Raw genomic sequence first — 16078 nt, forward strand, 5'->3', positions numbered from 1 at the left:
ACACACACACACACACACACACACACACACAGACATCATGACTAAGAAGAAGAAGGCGGCGAGCGTAGAGGCAGTGTGATGTTCTGCTGGGAAACCTCAGGTCCTGGCATTCATGTGGATGTTACCTTGACACGTACCACCTACCTAAACATTGTCGCAGACCGTGTACACCCCTTAGGAATTCCCTAATGGTCCAGGAACGGTTTGAGGAACGTGACAAAGAGTTCAAGGTGTTGACTCGGCCTTTAAATTCCCCAGATCCCAATCCGATTGAGCGTCTGTGGGACGTATTGGACAAACAAACCCGATCCATGGAGGCTCCACCTCACAACTTACAGGACTTAAAGGATCTGCTGCTAACGTCTTGGTGCCAGACACCACAGCACACCTTCAGAGGTCTTGTGGAGTCCGTGCCTCGACGGGTCAGAGCCGTTTTGGTGGCACAAGGGGAGGAGGACCTACACAATATCACGCAGATGGTTTTAATGTTATGGCTGAAAGGTGTATAGGATGAATCAAAGGCACTCTCGGGTCTTCTGCGGTAGCAGATCCGACAGCTGCTCAGGTGGAATCGGGATAAATCCGAGGCGAGGCGAGGCGAATTTAAAGCGAGTCATTTCACAGATGCAGCAGTTTAAATACTGATGGACTTACTGATGGAAATTCTCGCCTTCCAGCAACAAACTTTAACCTGTCCATGACTTCATCTCCAGCTCTTCGACTTCAAAAACCACTTTCAGCAGGATTACCTCCCTCACATCACCTCCCCTCTCTCCAAAAAAAAAAAACATTCACCGTGTGGGTTTTAAAGGCCAGGACTAGACTAGGGTCTGCTTTAACGTCATTATCACGGGTCTCCATTGTTGCTATAGCAACAGGTCAAAAATACAATAAAACCATGAAGACCTAACAGTTCCGTGCATCACCAGCGCGTTGTTATGTCGAGTACACGAGAAAACAAGAAAGGAAAAGAATAACAACAACAACAACAACAACAACGCTCGGCCTCTTGGGGCTTCCTCTAAGGGTACCTCTAATATTGAAAGGTTTTCCCGATCATGTATAAAATCGTGTACACCGAACTGGAAAAGCCATCAGAGTGTATAAAAACAATGTGTGTGTTTTAGTGAAAAGCTGCTGTGAGACTCACTTTCCCATCCAGGTGGCGTAGCTTTCGGGCAGTTTGGGCACGAAGAGGATGGATCTGCCCGAGTCGACGTCGATGGCGCCATAGCAGTCCGCCTCGATCACTCCGAACGTCCAGTGAAAGAACGACTCCTGTACAGTGGGACAAGACAAGAGTCGCACAGTCATTCAATGTGTCACATTACACAGCTGTTCATTCGGTAATAAAATCGAGATCTCGATTCATCTCTGCTTCTTTAATCCCCTCTCAACGGCTTTCAGATCCAATTCTTCTCCAAGTCTTCCTTCTACACTAAAATGCCGGCTCAGTGGTTCAGGTTCTCTGCTACTGATCAGAAGCTTCGCGAGTTTACGGCTTTCAAGCTTCGCCATTACTATTATTAGTAATAAATTATAGTAATTAGTAACATCAGCGTTACCTTTTTTCGACTCGTTCAATGATCCGTTCTAAATGATTCGTTCTAAACTCCTCCTTTCAGAGAGCATACTCTGCTCTGATTGGTCAGACGTCCCAGTCTGTCGTGAGTGGTCTACCGCTGTCAGCGAGCAGGTGATGAAGACCACAGGCGGGGCTTTTTTGTTATAAACCTACGTACAGGTTAGTACAGGAAGTAAAGTCTGGAATCACTAACGAGTCGATTCAGCTGTTCAGAATAGAATCGACTCCTTATTTTAGGAGTCGATAACTCCGTTTGTCGTGCGCTTGGGTTTTTGAAACTTTGCAGGCTTTTTTTACATTCACAGACAGATACGTATATAACACACTACATGGAGGGGAATATCTGAAAAACCGTAAAAGGTGCACGTTAACCTTCGACTGCTCAGCTCAGAGCGTCTACAGTATAATCTTATAACCGTGGTTTCATCTGATCCCGTCGTTAAATGCGTATCGAGATGTTACGAAGAAATATAACGCTTGGAAGGAAGCAGACGTACAGAGATGTACACAGACTTCTGACCAATCAGAATCGAGACGTGAACATCACTGTGGTATTTAACGTATGTTATGTTAAATTCTTTAATTTATTCATTCCAAAATGCCCAGGATGCTCGGTTATACGAAGCCGAATGAAAACTGCTGTCTAGTTATTACTACTCGCTGTTTCAGCGCAATCTAATAACCACTCCCAGATCGACTTCGGACCTCGGATGAACCTCAGTCCTGATTCAATAATAAAAACGAACGTCGGCGCAGGTGCACGGGATCAGATATCCGTCCCGTTCACGGCGATCTTAATCAGAAATCCGAGCTCACGTCAGCAGATAAAGAAAACACACTGTCCCAGATTTCTCTGGCGCTGTTAATGTTTCATGAGCGATTACGCAAAGCAAAGTGGAGAGCGTTCCCTACGCGCACTCGTGCGGTGAGGCTCGCGGCCTCGAGTCCACGTTCTCTCGTTTCCAGATCACGGACGAATTCGCAGTGAAACCTGCCAAGGCCGCTTTTTACGCAATGAGGAATTATGAAGGAAATTAGTACCGAAGGCATGCGGCTCAGAATTCACACACACACACACACTTTTGGTTTAACACAAAGCTAAAAGGTTAGTTTAGCCAATGTGTGAACTCCATTTTCCCGCCTCTGCACTTTAGGCCACGCCTCCTACCCGAGTCTGACTCTGAGGAAGGATGGCGTGAGAAGTCTACTACACGTGCTTCCAACCTTCGCGTCTTTTCAAACCAGCGGTCGCAAAGAGCGCGGCTGAATTTTCAGGGGGGAAAAAAACACAAACCTCAAAATGGAGTCCGGACCGTTCCGGATTATAAACCGTTAGTCGTACAGAGAAATTTCCGAGTGTTTTCACGTCACCTGTCGGAAGAGCTCGTCCGTGTCGGTGCAGTATCTCTGCTTCTGTTCTCCTCCCTGCAGCACAACCACAGAGTTGGGCTGCAGCGCGTCTCTGGCCTTCAGAGCCACACAAAGACGACGCCGGTTCTCTGTAAACAACGCAGCCGACACCCTCAGAGTGTCCTTCCCCAACCAGTACACTGCCTTCCTGCAACACACACATCAGAATTACACATATCAAGCTCAAGTTCAAGTCTTTGTCCCATACAGCAAAGCTCCCGAGCTGTTCAAACATCACAAAGACACACAAGACACAAGGAGCACAACAGCGTTTTTTTGTAAATCAAGCGATCCTACGTGGGGTCAGTTTGCGAAACCGTGAACTAATCTGTCCTGCAGACGTTCCACTAACTATAAACGGATCAAATGTACGGTGTGATTCTTTAATAAATAAAGAAATAAAAATTGTCTTCGTTTGGCAAATTCCTGCGATATAAGAGGAATAAAACACTTCGTGATGTGGCGTTACAGGAAAATAATCACCTGCTTCATCACTGATTATTTTCCTATAACAGCACAACACGGCGTGTTTTATTCTTTCCGTATTAATAATAGATCTTACTATATATCACGTTACGTTACATATATCCCGCCACACTGAATCTCCAAGTGTTCCAAGTGGAAAATGAATGAGATTTGACGCAAGTAGAGAAATTTTTGTTAATCTATTCCTATTCATCGTTCTTTACAGAAGTGTGTGTGCACGTTTGCACGCATCTATCAAAACGCCTGATTACAGCAAAATTACAAAAAGACGCCGAGTTAGCAAACCGGGACACGGCTCTGTGGCACGACGGTCCTCATAAACGAATTTGAACGTGTTCCTGCTTCCCTACTGCGATTTGTGTTTCTCTGCGTAAGAGAAAAACGTCCGTGTGAGGAAAAAGGAACGGGAAGTTCACGAGAAAGCTCGTGAGCCTGCCGCTCGGGTCTGTGTTCCTGATCACGTACAGCTTTTATATTTTTTTAAAAAAACACATCCTTCTTCTTTTTTTTCCCCCCAAGGATCTCATGTGAAACTGATCTGAGACCAGCTCTGCTTACATCACCTGTTAATGTCGTATAGTATAATAACAGATTTATTACAGAAGTGATATCCACCTGTAAAGCTGTAAATACTGCACATTTGGGGTCATTTTTCAGCTTTAATACATCTATTAAAACACAGTCCTGACATGACACGACACGACACGACGAGCCAAATCAGAGCTCGACACTGGACACGGAGCAACGTGAAAGTGCTGATGTTTTATTACGGGCATTATCATATCTTTTATAGGCTTTAAAGTACATCTCAGACGTACCGTATCAGTGTCTGTGTTACTCCAAGGCTCGTAAATGGAAAGAGTGCTACAGTATGAAGCTCAGGCTAAAGATTAAATCACTGCCTGATATCTCAGAGTCATCAAGACATGAACTTTGAACAGCCAAAGAGTCGAATTTAATGGTTCAGCAATATTTGAGAAATTGTTTTTTTGGAAATACATGAGATTGTGTGCATTTATCTATTTGTTTATTTATTTATGGAGAATCAGGATTCAGAAAACATTTGAATTCTTGTTAAAGAAAAAATAATTAAATAAAAAAAAAGCAGAAAGCAAAACATGTGCAAAATATATGTAAAGGCACCCCAGGAAGAATTGGAATTCTTTACAAGTCACATATTTGAATGTTTAATATGATTTCAAGAGCATGAATACAAAACTTTCTTTACACACACAGGGAAACTTTCATCAGAAACGCGCTGAGATTCACCAACAATTCATCCTGGAAAATGTGATCGTTTAATGCAAATCAAACCCGAAATTAAATATTTAAATGAAGAAGAAAGTTATAAAGAATGCAGTTCAGCAGGCTTACCCTTCGGCTACAGCCATGTTGATCAGCCTGACCAAGTCACGTGACTGAGTCAGCTGGCAGCACGCGCAGGCTGTGTATGTGTGTATTTCCGTTCTAACAGAGAACTCCTCCTTCTGCTTATATCTCCGAAAACAGTCTCTGGTTCTCTGTACTAGAACAATATTTAGTTATATATACTTTCAGAAACACTGGTTCTAATATTTACACATCAACGGAGCAATACATTTTAAAAATAATCGCGATTTGGAAAAAAGAAAAAAGAAAGAAAAAAAGGCGCATCTACGTCATCAATCTGCGCCATTGTTCGGCTAGCGCGTGATTTAGCAGTGCCAGTCTTTTTCAAGCTAATAAACAATCCCTGAAACTATAATAAACGTGACATATGCGACGTAGTTTGGGATGTTTTTGATGTTCAGATACCTTTATGGTGTCGTTCACGTCATATATACACTATATGACATATATGTTATTTAATCAGAGCTGGTAAAATAAAAAAAAAAAAACACAAGTGAAAAACAAAACAAAACAAAACAAAACAAAAATTCTCTGGTGAAGGTTGAAGTACTTATTCTTCACCTGAGTAAAATTAGACATGTTTTAACTCTTAAATTGATTAAATGTTAAAGTAAAAGACGAGAAGGATTCGCAAAGAAAAATACGTGCTTATTATAGTTCCTGATACCAACAGCGCGCCCTAAAGTGTTACTATGGCAATTTTAAGAAAGTAAAAGATTTTTAAGAAAGTGTTGTTAGTTTACAAAGAGAGAGAGAAAAAACATACAATCATTGATATGAAGTTTTCTGTAGGGAGACATATATTTAGGGAAGGAGTCTCCAGTGTCAGCGCTTTGTAACAGTCAGAGGTAAAGCTGTAACTGTCAGTTTTCCAACACCCTTATCCCCCCTTTTCTTTCTTTCTGCATTATGACAAGCTGAAGAAGCCTTTATTTGGCTTGTTAGGAAGTTGGGGTCAGAGCACAGGGTCAGCCATGATATAGCACCCCTGGAGCAGAGAGGGTTAAGGGCCTTGATGAAGAGCCCAACAGTGGCAACGTGGCAGTGCTGGGGCTTGAAGCCCCAACCTTCTGATCAATAACCCAGAGCCTTAATTGTTGAGCCAGCACTGCCCATCTGCAAAAAAAAAAAAAGAGAGAGGCAGGTGAGGGAACAACCGTTTAGCTGTTTAAATATAACGTACGTGAAAACAGGAACTAACTAGTTTCATGAATCTTCAATAAGATTTCTTACCAAATACATACCTGTCATTGAGAAAAGTATAACCGGTTTATCTTATACAATAACTAATTGTTGCTAGCAAAAATTATACCACAGCTTTCTTGATTCTGATTGGTCAGAAAATGTTGATTAAGTGTAGCTGCAAATCACAGGTTATTGTTTCTATAATAACAGCTCATTCACATACATAGTCTAAGCCTGATAATAAAATGGATTAAAATGCACTATTATTTAACAGAGAAAAACAATTGTTGAGATTGCTGATAAGTATTGTTGCAAGGATTTATGGAAGGAGTCTCCAGTGTCGGCGCTTTCTAACAGTCAGACGTAAAGCTGTAACTTTACACTTTGTGGTTCCTCAATAACTAGTGTATGACAAATTGCTTTACAAATTCAGTTGAGTCAGTGTCTCATTGAGTCAGATGTGGAGATTTCCAGTGATTCAGTACTCTATGTTAGGCTTTGTGAAAAAACATATTATTTAAAAATAAAACAAAAGCAAAAACACACCACATAGTGGCTATTATTAGCTGTTTTACACTACTTGTACTACACACATCTGAACGAATCTGAATGAATCATTTAACTGAATTGATTCCAACAACTCTTTACTGGAAAGACTGAATCAATGTAATCCTCTGTAGGAGTCAGAGAAATTAATGGGATGGTTTAGTAACAAACAGTGTGCATGCTGTAAAATAGGCTTCGATTTCCCCCCACCCCCCCACCCCCCCAAAAAAAGCTGACTTTACTGCTAACTGAATCACATTCCTGTAGCCGATATCGATTTCGCAGCTTAAGCTGCATTAATTTTTGTGTGCGTCAGAACCAACAGAAAACAGATAGGCTTCCTGTTTCATAAAAGCACTGAAGGTTGCATGAGGACCTGCCGAGGCGTTTGTTAGTTATGTTTCACTGGCTGTGTGACAAGCAGGAACTTCAAAAGTGAGCCTCGTGTATATCTTCGTTAAAATTCAAGGCCATGCGTCTTGTTTTCTTTCTTCTCATCTCCATCCATTAAGTGTTGCTCGCGGAGAAGACGAGGTGATAGGGGAACAAACCAGAAAATTAGATTTGCCCCTTTATTGGTCCACAATTCTTTGGAACATGCCTAAAAATGACGCCCGTTTGACAATCAGGCTAACCCAGGAGAGTCATTTTCCTCTCCATGTCATTACACAAACTTATTTTTCAGCCCCTTGAGGAAATTAAGAGAGCCCATCCATGGCAACACAAAGTGCTTCTGAAAACAATCTATTGTTTTATTACTTTGCTTTATATCATTTAATCAATGTGATGTGCACCAGGTTCAGCTTCAGTTCCCCGATGGCCTTATAGATTTCATCAGCGCCTTCATACACAGTCAAGCGCATTAACTCTAAAAGAGATATGCTATGGCCGAAGAGAAGAGACTCTGGTCTTCTGGGATCACATGAACACTGATGATGTAACACGCTCAGATTTCTAAATATCTGTCTAATTACTTTATTCTTGTTATGAACTTGTGTTGCTGTAGTTACTGCTTGGGATCTGAGACCTTCTTCTTCTTCTTTTTTTTTCATTTCTGTTTATTTTAATCCACCATCATGCCGTCTTTCGATGGCACCAAGGACTTAAAGTATATAAAAGAGGTCTTATGGTATTTTTGTTCTTCACTATTAGTAACATGTTCAGGACCTGGACATTTTGTTAGGATACATGGCATCATGGACTCTATCAAATATCAACAGATATTAAATGAGAACCTGACCGCCTCTGCCAGGAAGCTTAAAATGGGTCGTGGTTGGATCTTCCAGCAGGACAATGATCCAAAACATACATCAAAATCAACACAGAAATGGTTTACTGACCACAAAATCAAGGTCCTGCCATGACCATCCCAGTCCCTTGACCTGAACCCCATAGAAAACCTGTGGGGTGAACTGAAGAGGAGAGTCCACCAGCGTGGACCTCGAGATGTGAAGGATCTGGATAGGTTCTGTATGGAGGAACGGTCTCAGATCCCTCGCCATGTATTCTCCAACCTCATCAGGCGTTATAGGAGAAGACTCAGAGCTGTTATCTTAGCAAAGGGAGCTGGCACAAAGTATCGGCTAAAAGGGTGCCAATAATTGTTGCACACCTATATTTAACAACGATATAATTATTTCATAAACCTTGTTGTTGGAATTGTTTGATATCCATTGTGAATTTTTTTAAACAAAAGATCAAAAGGTTAAACAATGAAGACAATTTTTCACAGCCTTCTTTGCTCAGATTTACCAAGGGTGCCAATATTAGTGGAGGGCACTGTATATAATAATAATAATAATAATAATAATAATAATAATAATAATAATACATCAACACACTCACTGCTGTATATTAACTCCTAAAGTTCTTGCCATTGTTATCCATTTATTCATTTTAAAGCATGTTACTCAGTAATTACAGAGACACTAAAGAGGAAGGTGTGTAGTTATGAGATGGAGGAGGAACGTAGGTCGTAGGTCTGGCCTTGGTCTTCTTTTAATATATATTATTCCAGTTATAATAAATTATATAGATAAATTGGTATATCCATTATTATATTTATACATTACTATATGCATTTATGCATTATTATAGTTATACAATATAAAGTCTATCACGTGTAATGGTTCTGATCATGGAGGAGAGACACACTGCTGTATTTTTATCATTTTGTGGTTCTGGTGTGGTTCTGGTGTTCTGCTAATGGACCACCTGCCTGATCAGTGGTCCATTAGCTAACAAACATCCCTCTACTTTCTATGGTGAAGAAATGGCTGAGAGAGAAAGGGAGAGAAATCAAGAGAGAGAGAGAGAGAGAGAGATGGGTGAATGCTTTTAGTTTTGCTCCATGCGGCTGTGGTTGAGCTTTCATCTTGATAAAGCCCCACTTTTTCTTTTTCTCCTCCTCAGCGTATTCAGCACCTGCAGCTCCACTGCAGCCCACATCCAGCATAAAAGAGAGCATAAAGAGAGATAGAGAGAAAGAGAGCGAGACGATGGAGGAAGATAGAAATTGATAGTGAGTCATCGACAGAAATGGTCAGGGATGGAGAGAGAAAGAGAGAGAGAGAGATAGAGAGAGAGAGCAACGTTAGAATATATACCGGTTAAAAATGTGGCTCTGTTATGGGGGTGCCGTAGATTTAACATTTATGGGCGGAGTCTTAAGTGTTTATGTTTACAAATACAAACAGGCCGGTAACAGAACAACTGTTTATAGCTGCTATAACGTAAGTGAGAACAGGAAGTTGCTTCGGTTTAAGAGGAATAGAACACTTCAGGATGCGCTGTTGTTATAGGGAAATAAAGGTACTACCCCATAGTTGAATATTTCCCTATAAGAGCACGCCTCACGTATTTCATTCCTTCTAGAGCCAATCATGTTTTCAGGTCATTTCAACAGTAGTGTACCACAGGAACATGGAAGGTAAAAGAGTGGGTGTTCATGCGCCGTTTGTTGTCGTCTAATCCAGCGTGCCAAACGTTCTAAAAATCAGAAAAAAAAAAGACATTTGAAAGAGAAATCCATCGAGACAGTATGAGCTCTGCTCAGCAGGGTAGACGAGCAGCACAGCACACTCTTTAACTTCTTACTGGGAAATTTGCTTCGGTCTGTAGGTTCTTGGTCTCAACTCATTTCTTGGCTTTAAAGCATTTTAGTGTAACCCAAACCCCGAGGCTAGCATTGCTCCAAGGATTCGAAACTTTAGATGTGTGGCGCAGAGGGGCTAAAAATTCTCCCACTGCTTCATTCAGGAGTCTTATCCAGTGAGCCGGCTGGAGTCTACGGGACATGACTACCGATAGCACCCATAGGAGAGCAGCAGAACAACAGCTTCTCTGTTCGAGTGTGTGTGTGTGTGTTTGTGTGTGTGTGTGTGTGGGTGGGTGGAGAGAAAGGAACGAGAGACATAGTAGCTTCGGAGTGCATATGTTCAATAAAAAGCCTTCCAGACAGGCTCTTAGTGGATCTGTAGAGTCTGGGATGGCTTTTCCTTAACATGTTAAAATGTTCAGCGCAGATGTTTATTAATAGGTTCTACGAATGTTACAAAAACGACCTTCCTGCAATGTTCGGAAAACATTTTGCCGTAATAATGATTCGCTTCACTTTGTAATGTCGGTAAAAACACTGCCGTTATAGGGAAATATATAGAGGTGGAGGCCCAGTGGTTAAAGGCTCTGGGTGACTGATCAGAAGGTCAGGAGGTCAAGCCCCAGCACTGCGAAGCTACCACTGTTGGGCCCTTGAGCGAGGCCCTTAATTGCTCAAATGTATAAATGAGATAAATGTAAGTCGCTCTGGATAAGGGCGTCTGCCAAACGCCATCGATGTAATGTAATGTAATGTAAAATAACCAACTACAGGATGGTGTGAGGAAGCCAAGTTACTCTTACCACCCCAGAGTTGATTATTTTCCTATACATCTTATACCACACAATTATTTACTTATTTACGTTCACGTTACACGTGTGTAGCGAAGCCGAGTGTTAGCATTTAAGACACTGAACCCCAAGTTGGCAAGCTAGCGCCTCGCATGGCAGCTCTGCTACCGTTGGTGAGTGTGTGTGTGAACGGGTGAATGAGAACCAGTGTAAAGCGCTTTGTAGAACCGCTAAGGTTAAAAAAGCGCTATATAAGTCCAGACCCAGATCAAGTCGAGATCCTACAACGGTCTCCCCAACATCCCATAATAACGCAACACCAGGTCGGCGTAACGACCTTTTAGACGTTCAAGAGACGTTCAGAAGTCATCGATAAACGAGGCACGGCTCCAAGCTGTAACGAAGACATGATGAAATATTTAAGAGTCCCGCGAGTGCCGTGTAGAACCTTTCCCAGGTTCGAGCGTGAGGTCCGCCTCAGCGTCAACGCTCCACCTGTTTGGGTTCCAGTGGTGTTAATGTATCAATGCTTCCTAGGGTTCTTTCTCCTCTGAGGTGTGGGAAAGACGCTTTTCCGTCTTCATCACCAACACATCATCAACACTGAAACCCGTCTTCAGAAAGATGAATAGCTCACACTCCATTTCTTTCTCTTTCTCTCTCTCTCTCTCTCTCTCTTCATATCCCTCAGCTAGAGTTCTCAATTCCTCTCTCTTCATTTTTTTTCATTGCACACGCACTCACTCGTAACCCTTTGAAGGAGAGCGCTATTCCTCTCACACACAGATATGGAGAATATATTCACACACACACACACACACACACACACACAGGATTGACCTGCAGAACGCCACCTACTGCGCCACCATCACGCCTGTATAGTGTATTGCGTTCACAAAATCCACGAAATCCGGCCAGTGCCCTAAAGGCTTCTTCTGTTTGTTCAGCCTCGAGCCTCGAGGCTCCAGTTGCAACCCTTTGACTCAGAGTAGAAGTCGAATCTCTTTGGAAAGCTTTCCTAAAGCATTCCTGCGAGCACGCCTCCTGCGGAACGATTGCAATTCAAACCACATTAGTTCCATCACAGAAATGATTTTTCGGAGGTGAGGGAACTGACAAAGCTCTGCTCTAAATCTGACAGGCATCGGATCCTGTTTCAGCCGGATCTGCCTCAAACTGTGCACTGCGCTCACCCGTGCAGACACCAGAGAACCTTCTCACCTGCACGCAGGCATACACACAGGATAAAGGACACACACACACACACACACACACACACACAGAGTGAAGGGAAGGCCTTCTGGTTCACTGGAGCTCACTGAGGGGCCAGACTGCCTTTGAAAAAATGTCTCAAGGACTCCTTTGACATATTATAAACACATGGCCAACTTAAGCCTTTCCATTTTCTGGAGAGTTGCTGTCCAAACCTCTGGTGTGTGTGTGTGTGTGTGTGTGTGTGTGTTGTAACAACCCTAAATCTATTTCTAATCTACCCTTCCATCTAGACGTTAGAATTTAATTTAAGATTTAAATATCTTTATATTCTTGTGAACTGCCTAAGTGATGATGATGATGATTATTATTATAATTACTATTAAAGAGAAATGTCCAATCTAGATGTCTGATCTAGATATCTTTCCGTACAGATGAATCTGAGGTAAAACTTAAACAAACCGTATCTATAGATATGTTAGTAAGGTGCATTCAGACTGTAATAGCATCTGCAACTCAAATCACAGGTTCATATTAATGTCACGGATGTAATACGTTACCGTTTCTATAGCAACCGCTCGTTCACAGGGGCCTGTACGGTTGGACGCTGGACATAATCCAAGGCTAATAATAAGAGGATGTTATTTAAGGCGTACGCTAAAAAAAAAAAAAAAAACGGTCTCGTCGATACGGTACGGTTTAGTTTTCTGTAAGGAGAAGTGTGTTTGTTTATGGAAGGAGTCTCCAGTGTCAGCTGCTATAATGTACGGTGAGATGATAGACAAGTGAGAACAAGCGCTAGCATCGAGTGTGACTGTAAGCGGGTTAAAAAGCACGGTGCGTCGTTCATTAATATAGTACAAATCGAAATTGTTAGGAGAATTTCCGAGGTGTAAGAGGAATAAAACCCTCAGGGACGTGCTGTTGGCGGAAGCTGGAACTCATCACGAGCCCCTGTTGTTGTTTATTTTCCGGTAACAGCAGGACACAGAGTGTTTTATTCCTTACTGGGAAATGTTCCATGTTTCTGGCAAAAACAGACAGGTCTGAAGTCCAGCACGACTTCACATGGATCAGTGTTGATCCTGTCTATTTCTACACAGACTGAGAAAGATGATATGGAGGCCAATCCTCCCAGTTCATTATGGTGGATGGATCAAAATAACCCCTCTCTCTCTCTCTCTCTCTCTCTCTCTCTCGCGCGCACGCGCTCTCTCTATTTGAGTTCCTGATAGCAAAACCATCTGTGTGACAAATCAAACCAAACGAAGCCAAAAAAGCTGGCCAAGAGCGAAAGGTTTAATCACATCTGCTTAAGTCGGCTGCTAATGCTGCTAATCAGGGGGGGAAAAAAAGAAAAGAAAAAGAAAAGGGGTTGTAGTGTTTCATGGAAAGAGCTCAAATTGCTCAGCATGTATACAATCTGAGAACGTTATACAGAGGTCTTAGACACGGACGCGCTCGTTTTAAACCGCATCCGTCCTGTCCATACGTTAAACCTGAACGCCGACTCGATCGGCCGACAGAGGGAACGAGGCGTGCTCAGCAAAATAAACCGAACTGCCGCTATCCATCACGTAGGCTGGCTCTGTCCCAAAGCATAACTTTCAAGGACCAATCAAATTGTCCCTACTGTTTTTTTTTTTTTTGTTTTTTTTATGTTCTGAGGTCCAGGCCTTGTTATGTGAAGAACAAGTGTGAGATGAAGCAAACGATAAAGCATGTGTTAAATCAGGAGAGGTACAACATTCACAGACACACAACGAGTGTAAGTAAAGTCCCGTCCTATTCGCCGATCTGCTCCTGGCGGTGAAAGAAAAATGGCAGGAGGTGAAAGGGTTTTAGCCGGTAAGGTTGTGTTATCGATATTGTTTATTTTGTTTCGCTCTGAGGTTTGCGAGCCGGAAATGATACGGATAATGATTATGAGTGTTGATTGGTCACACATACACATGCACAGTGAAATTGTTAGGAGGCCGGGGTCAGTGCGCAGGGTCAGCCGTGATACAGCGCCCCCTGGAGCAGAGAGTGTTAAGGGCCTTGCTCAAGGGCCCAACAGTGGTAGCTTGGCAGTGCTGGGGCTTGAACCCCCGACCTTCCGATCAGTAACCCAGAGCCTTAACCGCCAAACCATAATTGCCCCATATACGCCTTTCACGTCTCATGTCAGGAAGTACTTAATAGTTTATCTGAATGGGAATCCAATTTCAGATTGTAATACGTAGCGTCCAATCGTCCAATGCTTCGTAATCGTTGCAGAAAGTTTTCTGCAACACACAGGACTCACACAGGAGAGGTTTGAAGAACCATGTCCTGGAGGTCTATTGGGCTATAATCCAATGCTCAATCTAAAACTCAAGAAACAGTTAAAAAAAAAAAAAAAAAAAAAAGACAAACACGATGAACAATATCCAAAGAGTAGTCAAAGAATGAGGGGAGAGCCAAAACGTGTGAAAGGACAATGACTAGAAACAAGGCTCAGAGATGACGCTGAAGAACTGGCGAGACGTTGCACTGATTGTTAGTTTGAGTCCGTTTTACATACTGTGTAAACAGGAAGTGTCTTCGAAGTACTTTCGTAGTCCAAGGCTGATATCACATGTTCTACTTGGCCTTGATTTACACACACACACACACAAAAACAGTGAGCCATGCGATTCAAAAGTGCACTAGTCCAGCTTGAGGAGTTAGCATACACTCGTTGAGCATTCGCACATTTCCTCAGGGATCAGTTTCCTGTACCACTCGAAGACAGCTTTCACACTTCACACCATACCGAACTCACAGCACAAATGGTCCAGAGTAAAGAAAAAAACAACAACTTAAGAGTAAAAACGACTTAAGGATGCGTCAGCGCGTCCTGTGTGGAGCGCTTTCCGAACGAGAAACCCTTAGTTGAAGGGTTCTTCATAACTATTAATGGACAAACTGGAGAACCCTTTGAGTTCTGAAAATGTACTGTGTCTTTTTTTAAATGATTGTTATAAGTTGATTGTGTGTGTGGAAGCGGGGGCGTGGTCGAGCATTCGTGAACGCAGGGTGGAGACGGAATTGAACCCTGTAGGTGGTGAGATAGGAATCGGGAGGCGATGAGCTGCTGAGTGCAGACGATAGCACATCCATAATTTGTCTTCAGACCAGAAAATACTTGGGTGCTCTCTGGTGCTGAAGAATCTGTCTGGGGTTAGGGTTAGGACTAGGGTTAGGACAAAACCCTCATTTGTGCACACCAGTAACGTGCATTTTCCCTTAATTTGGTTATTTGCTAATCCTGACCGTATCCACACTTCAAAAAGATTCTATCTTAGCAAGTAACGCTATGTTGAAGAAAGGAAACGTTCATTTCATCATTAATCCTATTTCTAGACATATTTCCTCATTTACTCAGGCTTATTCCATTGGTCTACTGGCAGGAAATTTAATTCTGCCACCAGAAGAAGATGACTTCCAGCTTAATCCATCCATCCATCCATCTTCTATACCGCTTTATCCTTTTCAGGGTCACGGGGGAACCTGGAGCCTATCCCAGGGAGCATGGGGCACAAGGCGGGGTACACCCTGGACAGGGTGCCGATCCATCACAATGCACAATCACATACACACTCACACATCCATTCATACACTACGGACGCTTTGGACACACCAATCAGCCTACCGTGCATGTGTTTGGACTGGGGGAGGAAACCGGAGTACCCGGAGGAAACCCCCGCAGCATGGGGAGAACATGCAAACTCCACACACACAGGGACACGTGTGTCAAACCTGTAATGTATGCACAAAACACTACGTTTGTATTACGGACGAATATAATGAGCAGTATTTGGAGTAGTGATGTAGTAAAAGAGTTTCCAGAGCTCCAGAGAAGGGAATTTATCTTCTAACATCACCTAGCTCTAAACGAGTAAGGATAAAAATAGCACCTCCTTGCTGTGAGGCATGTGTGTGTGTGTGTGTGTGTGTGTGTCTCTAATATATGCCCAGATCAATATTTAATGTTCATTTTGGAGTTGTCTGCAAATATCCAGAAAATTGGTTGACTCTGACCTGGCAGATATTGGAGATGAATATACAGCTGGAGGACAGGCGAACGCACAACTCATCCGAGGCTTCCGCTCGGAGACGGGCGCGTCACGACACGTCCCTGACACCGACGTGAATCCTCCTGGGGACAATAAAGCAATCTCGATGGCCCTGAATGATTCACACAGATGGATACATGCTTTCACAGTAAGGATAGCAAAAGACTGGGCATGTATTTATGTGTGATACAGCTAATACACCACCAATCACGAATAAAGATGACGGGGAAAATATATATATATATAGAGAGAGAGAGTAAAACGAGTATTGGAAAAAGTACGCGATGGAACTGGGGTT

At 42.7% G+C, this 16078-nt stretch overlaps 1 protein-coding gene across 1 annotated transcript in view; it reads right to left on the minus strand.

Annotated features, from left to right (window-relative positions):
- pepd (peptidase D) overlaps positions 1-5505 on the minus strand; it is a 58465-nt gene extending 52960 nt beyond the window's left edge. Inside the window, exons 1-3 of the mRNA XM_053623709.1 lie at positions 4856-5505; positions 2957-3143; positions 1151-1278 (exon numbers count right to left, since the gene is read on the minus strand). Coding sequence (XP_053479684.1) covers positions 1151-1278; positions 2957-3143; positions 4856-4872 — 332 coding nt within the window. The 5' untranslated portion in view covers positions 4873-5505. The remainder of the gene's footprint in view (positions 1-1150; positions 1279-2956; positions 3144-4855) is intronic.
- Between the last annotated feature and the right edge of the window lie 10573 nt (positions 5506-16078).

This window comes from Ictalurus furcatus, chromosome 4 (assembly GCF_023375685.1).
Source record: "Ictalurus furcatus strain D&B chromosome 4, Billie_1.0, whole genome shotgun sequence".
Taxonomy (NCBI): Eukaryota; Metazoa; Chordata; class Actinopteri; order Siluriformes; family Ictaluridae; genus Ictalurus; species Ictalurus furcatus.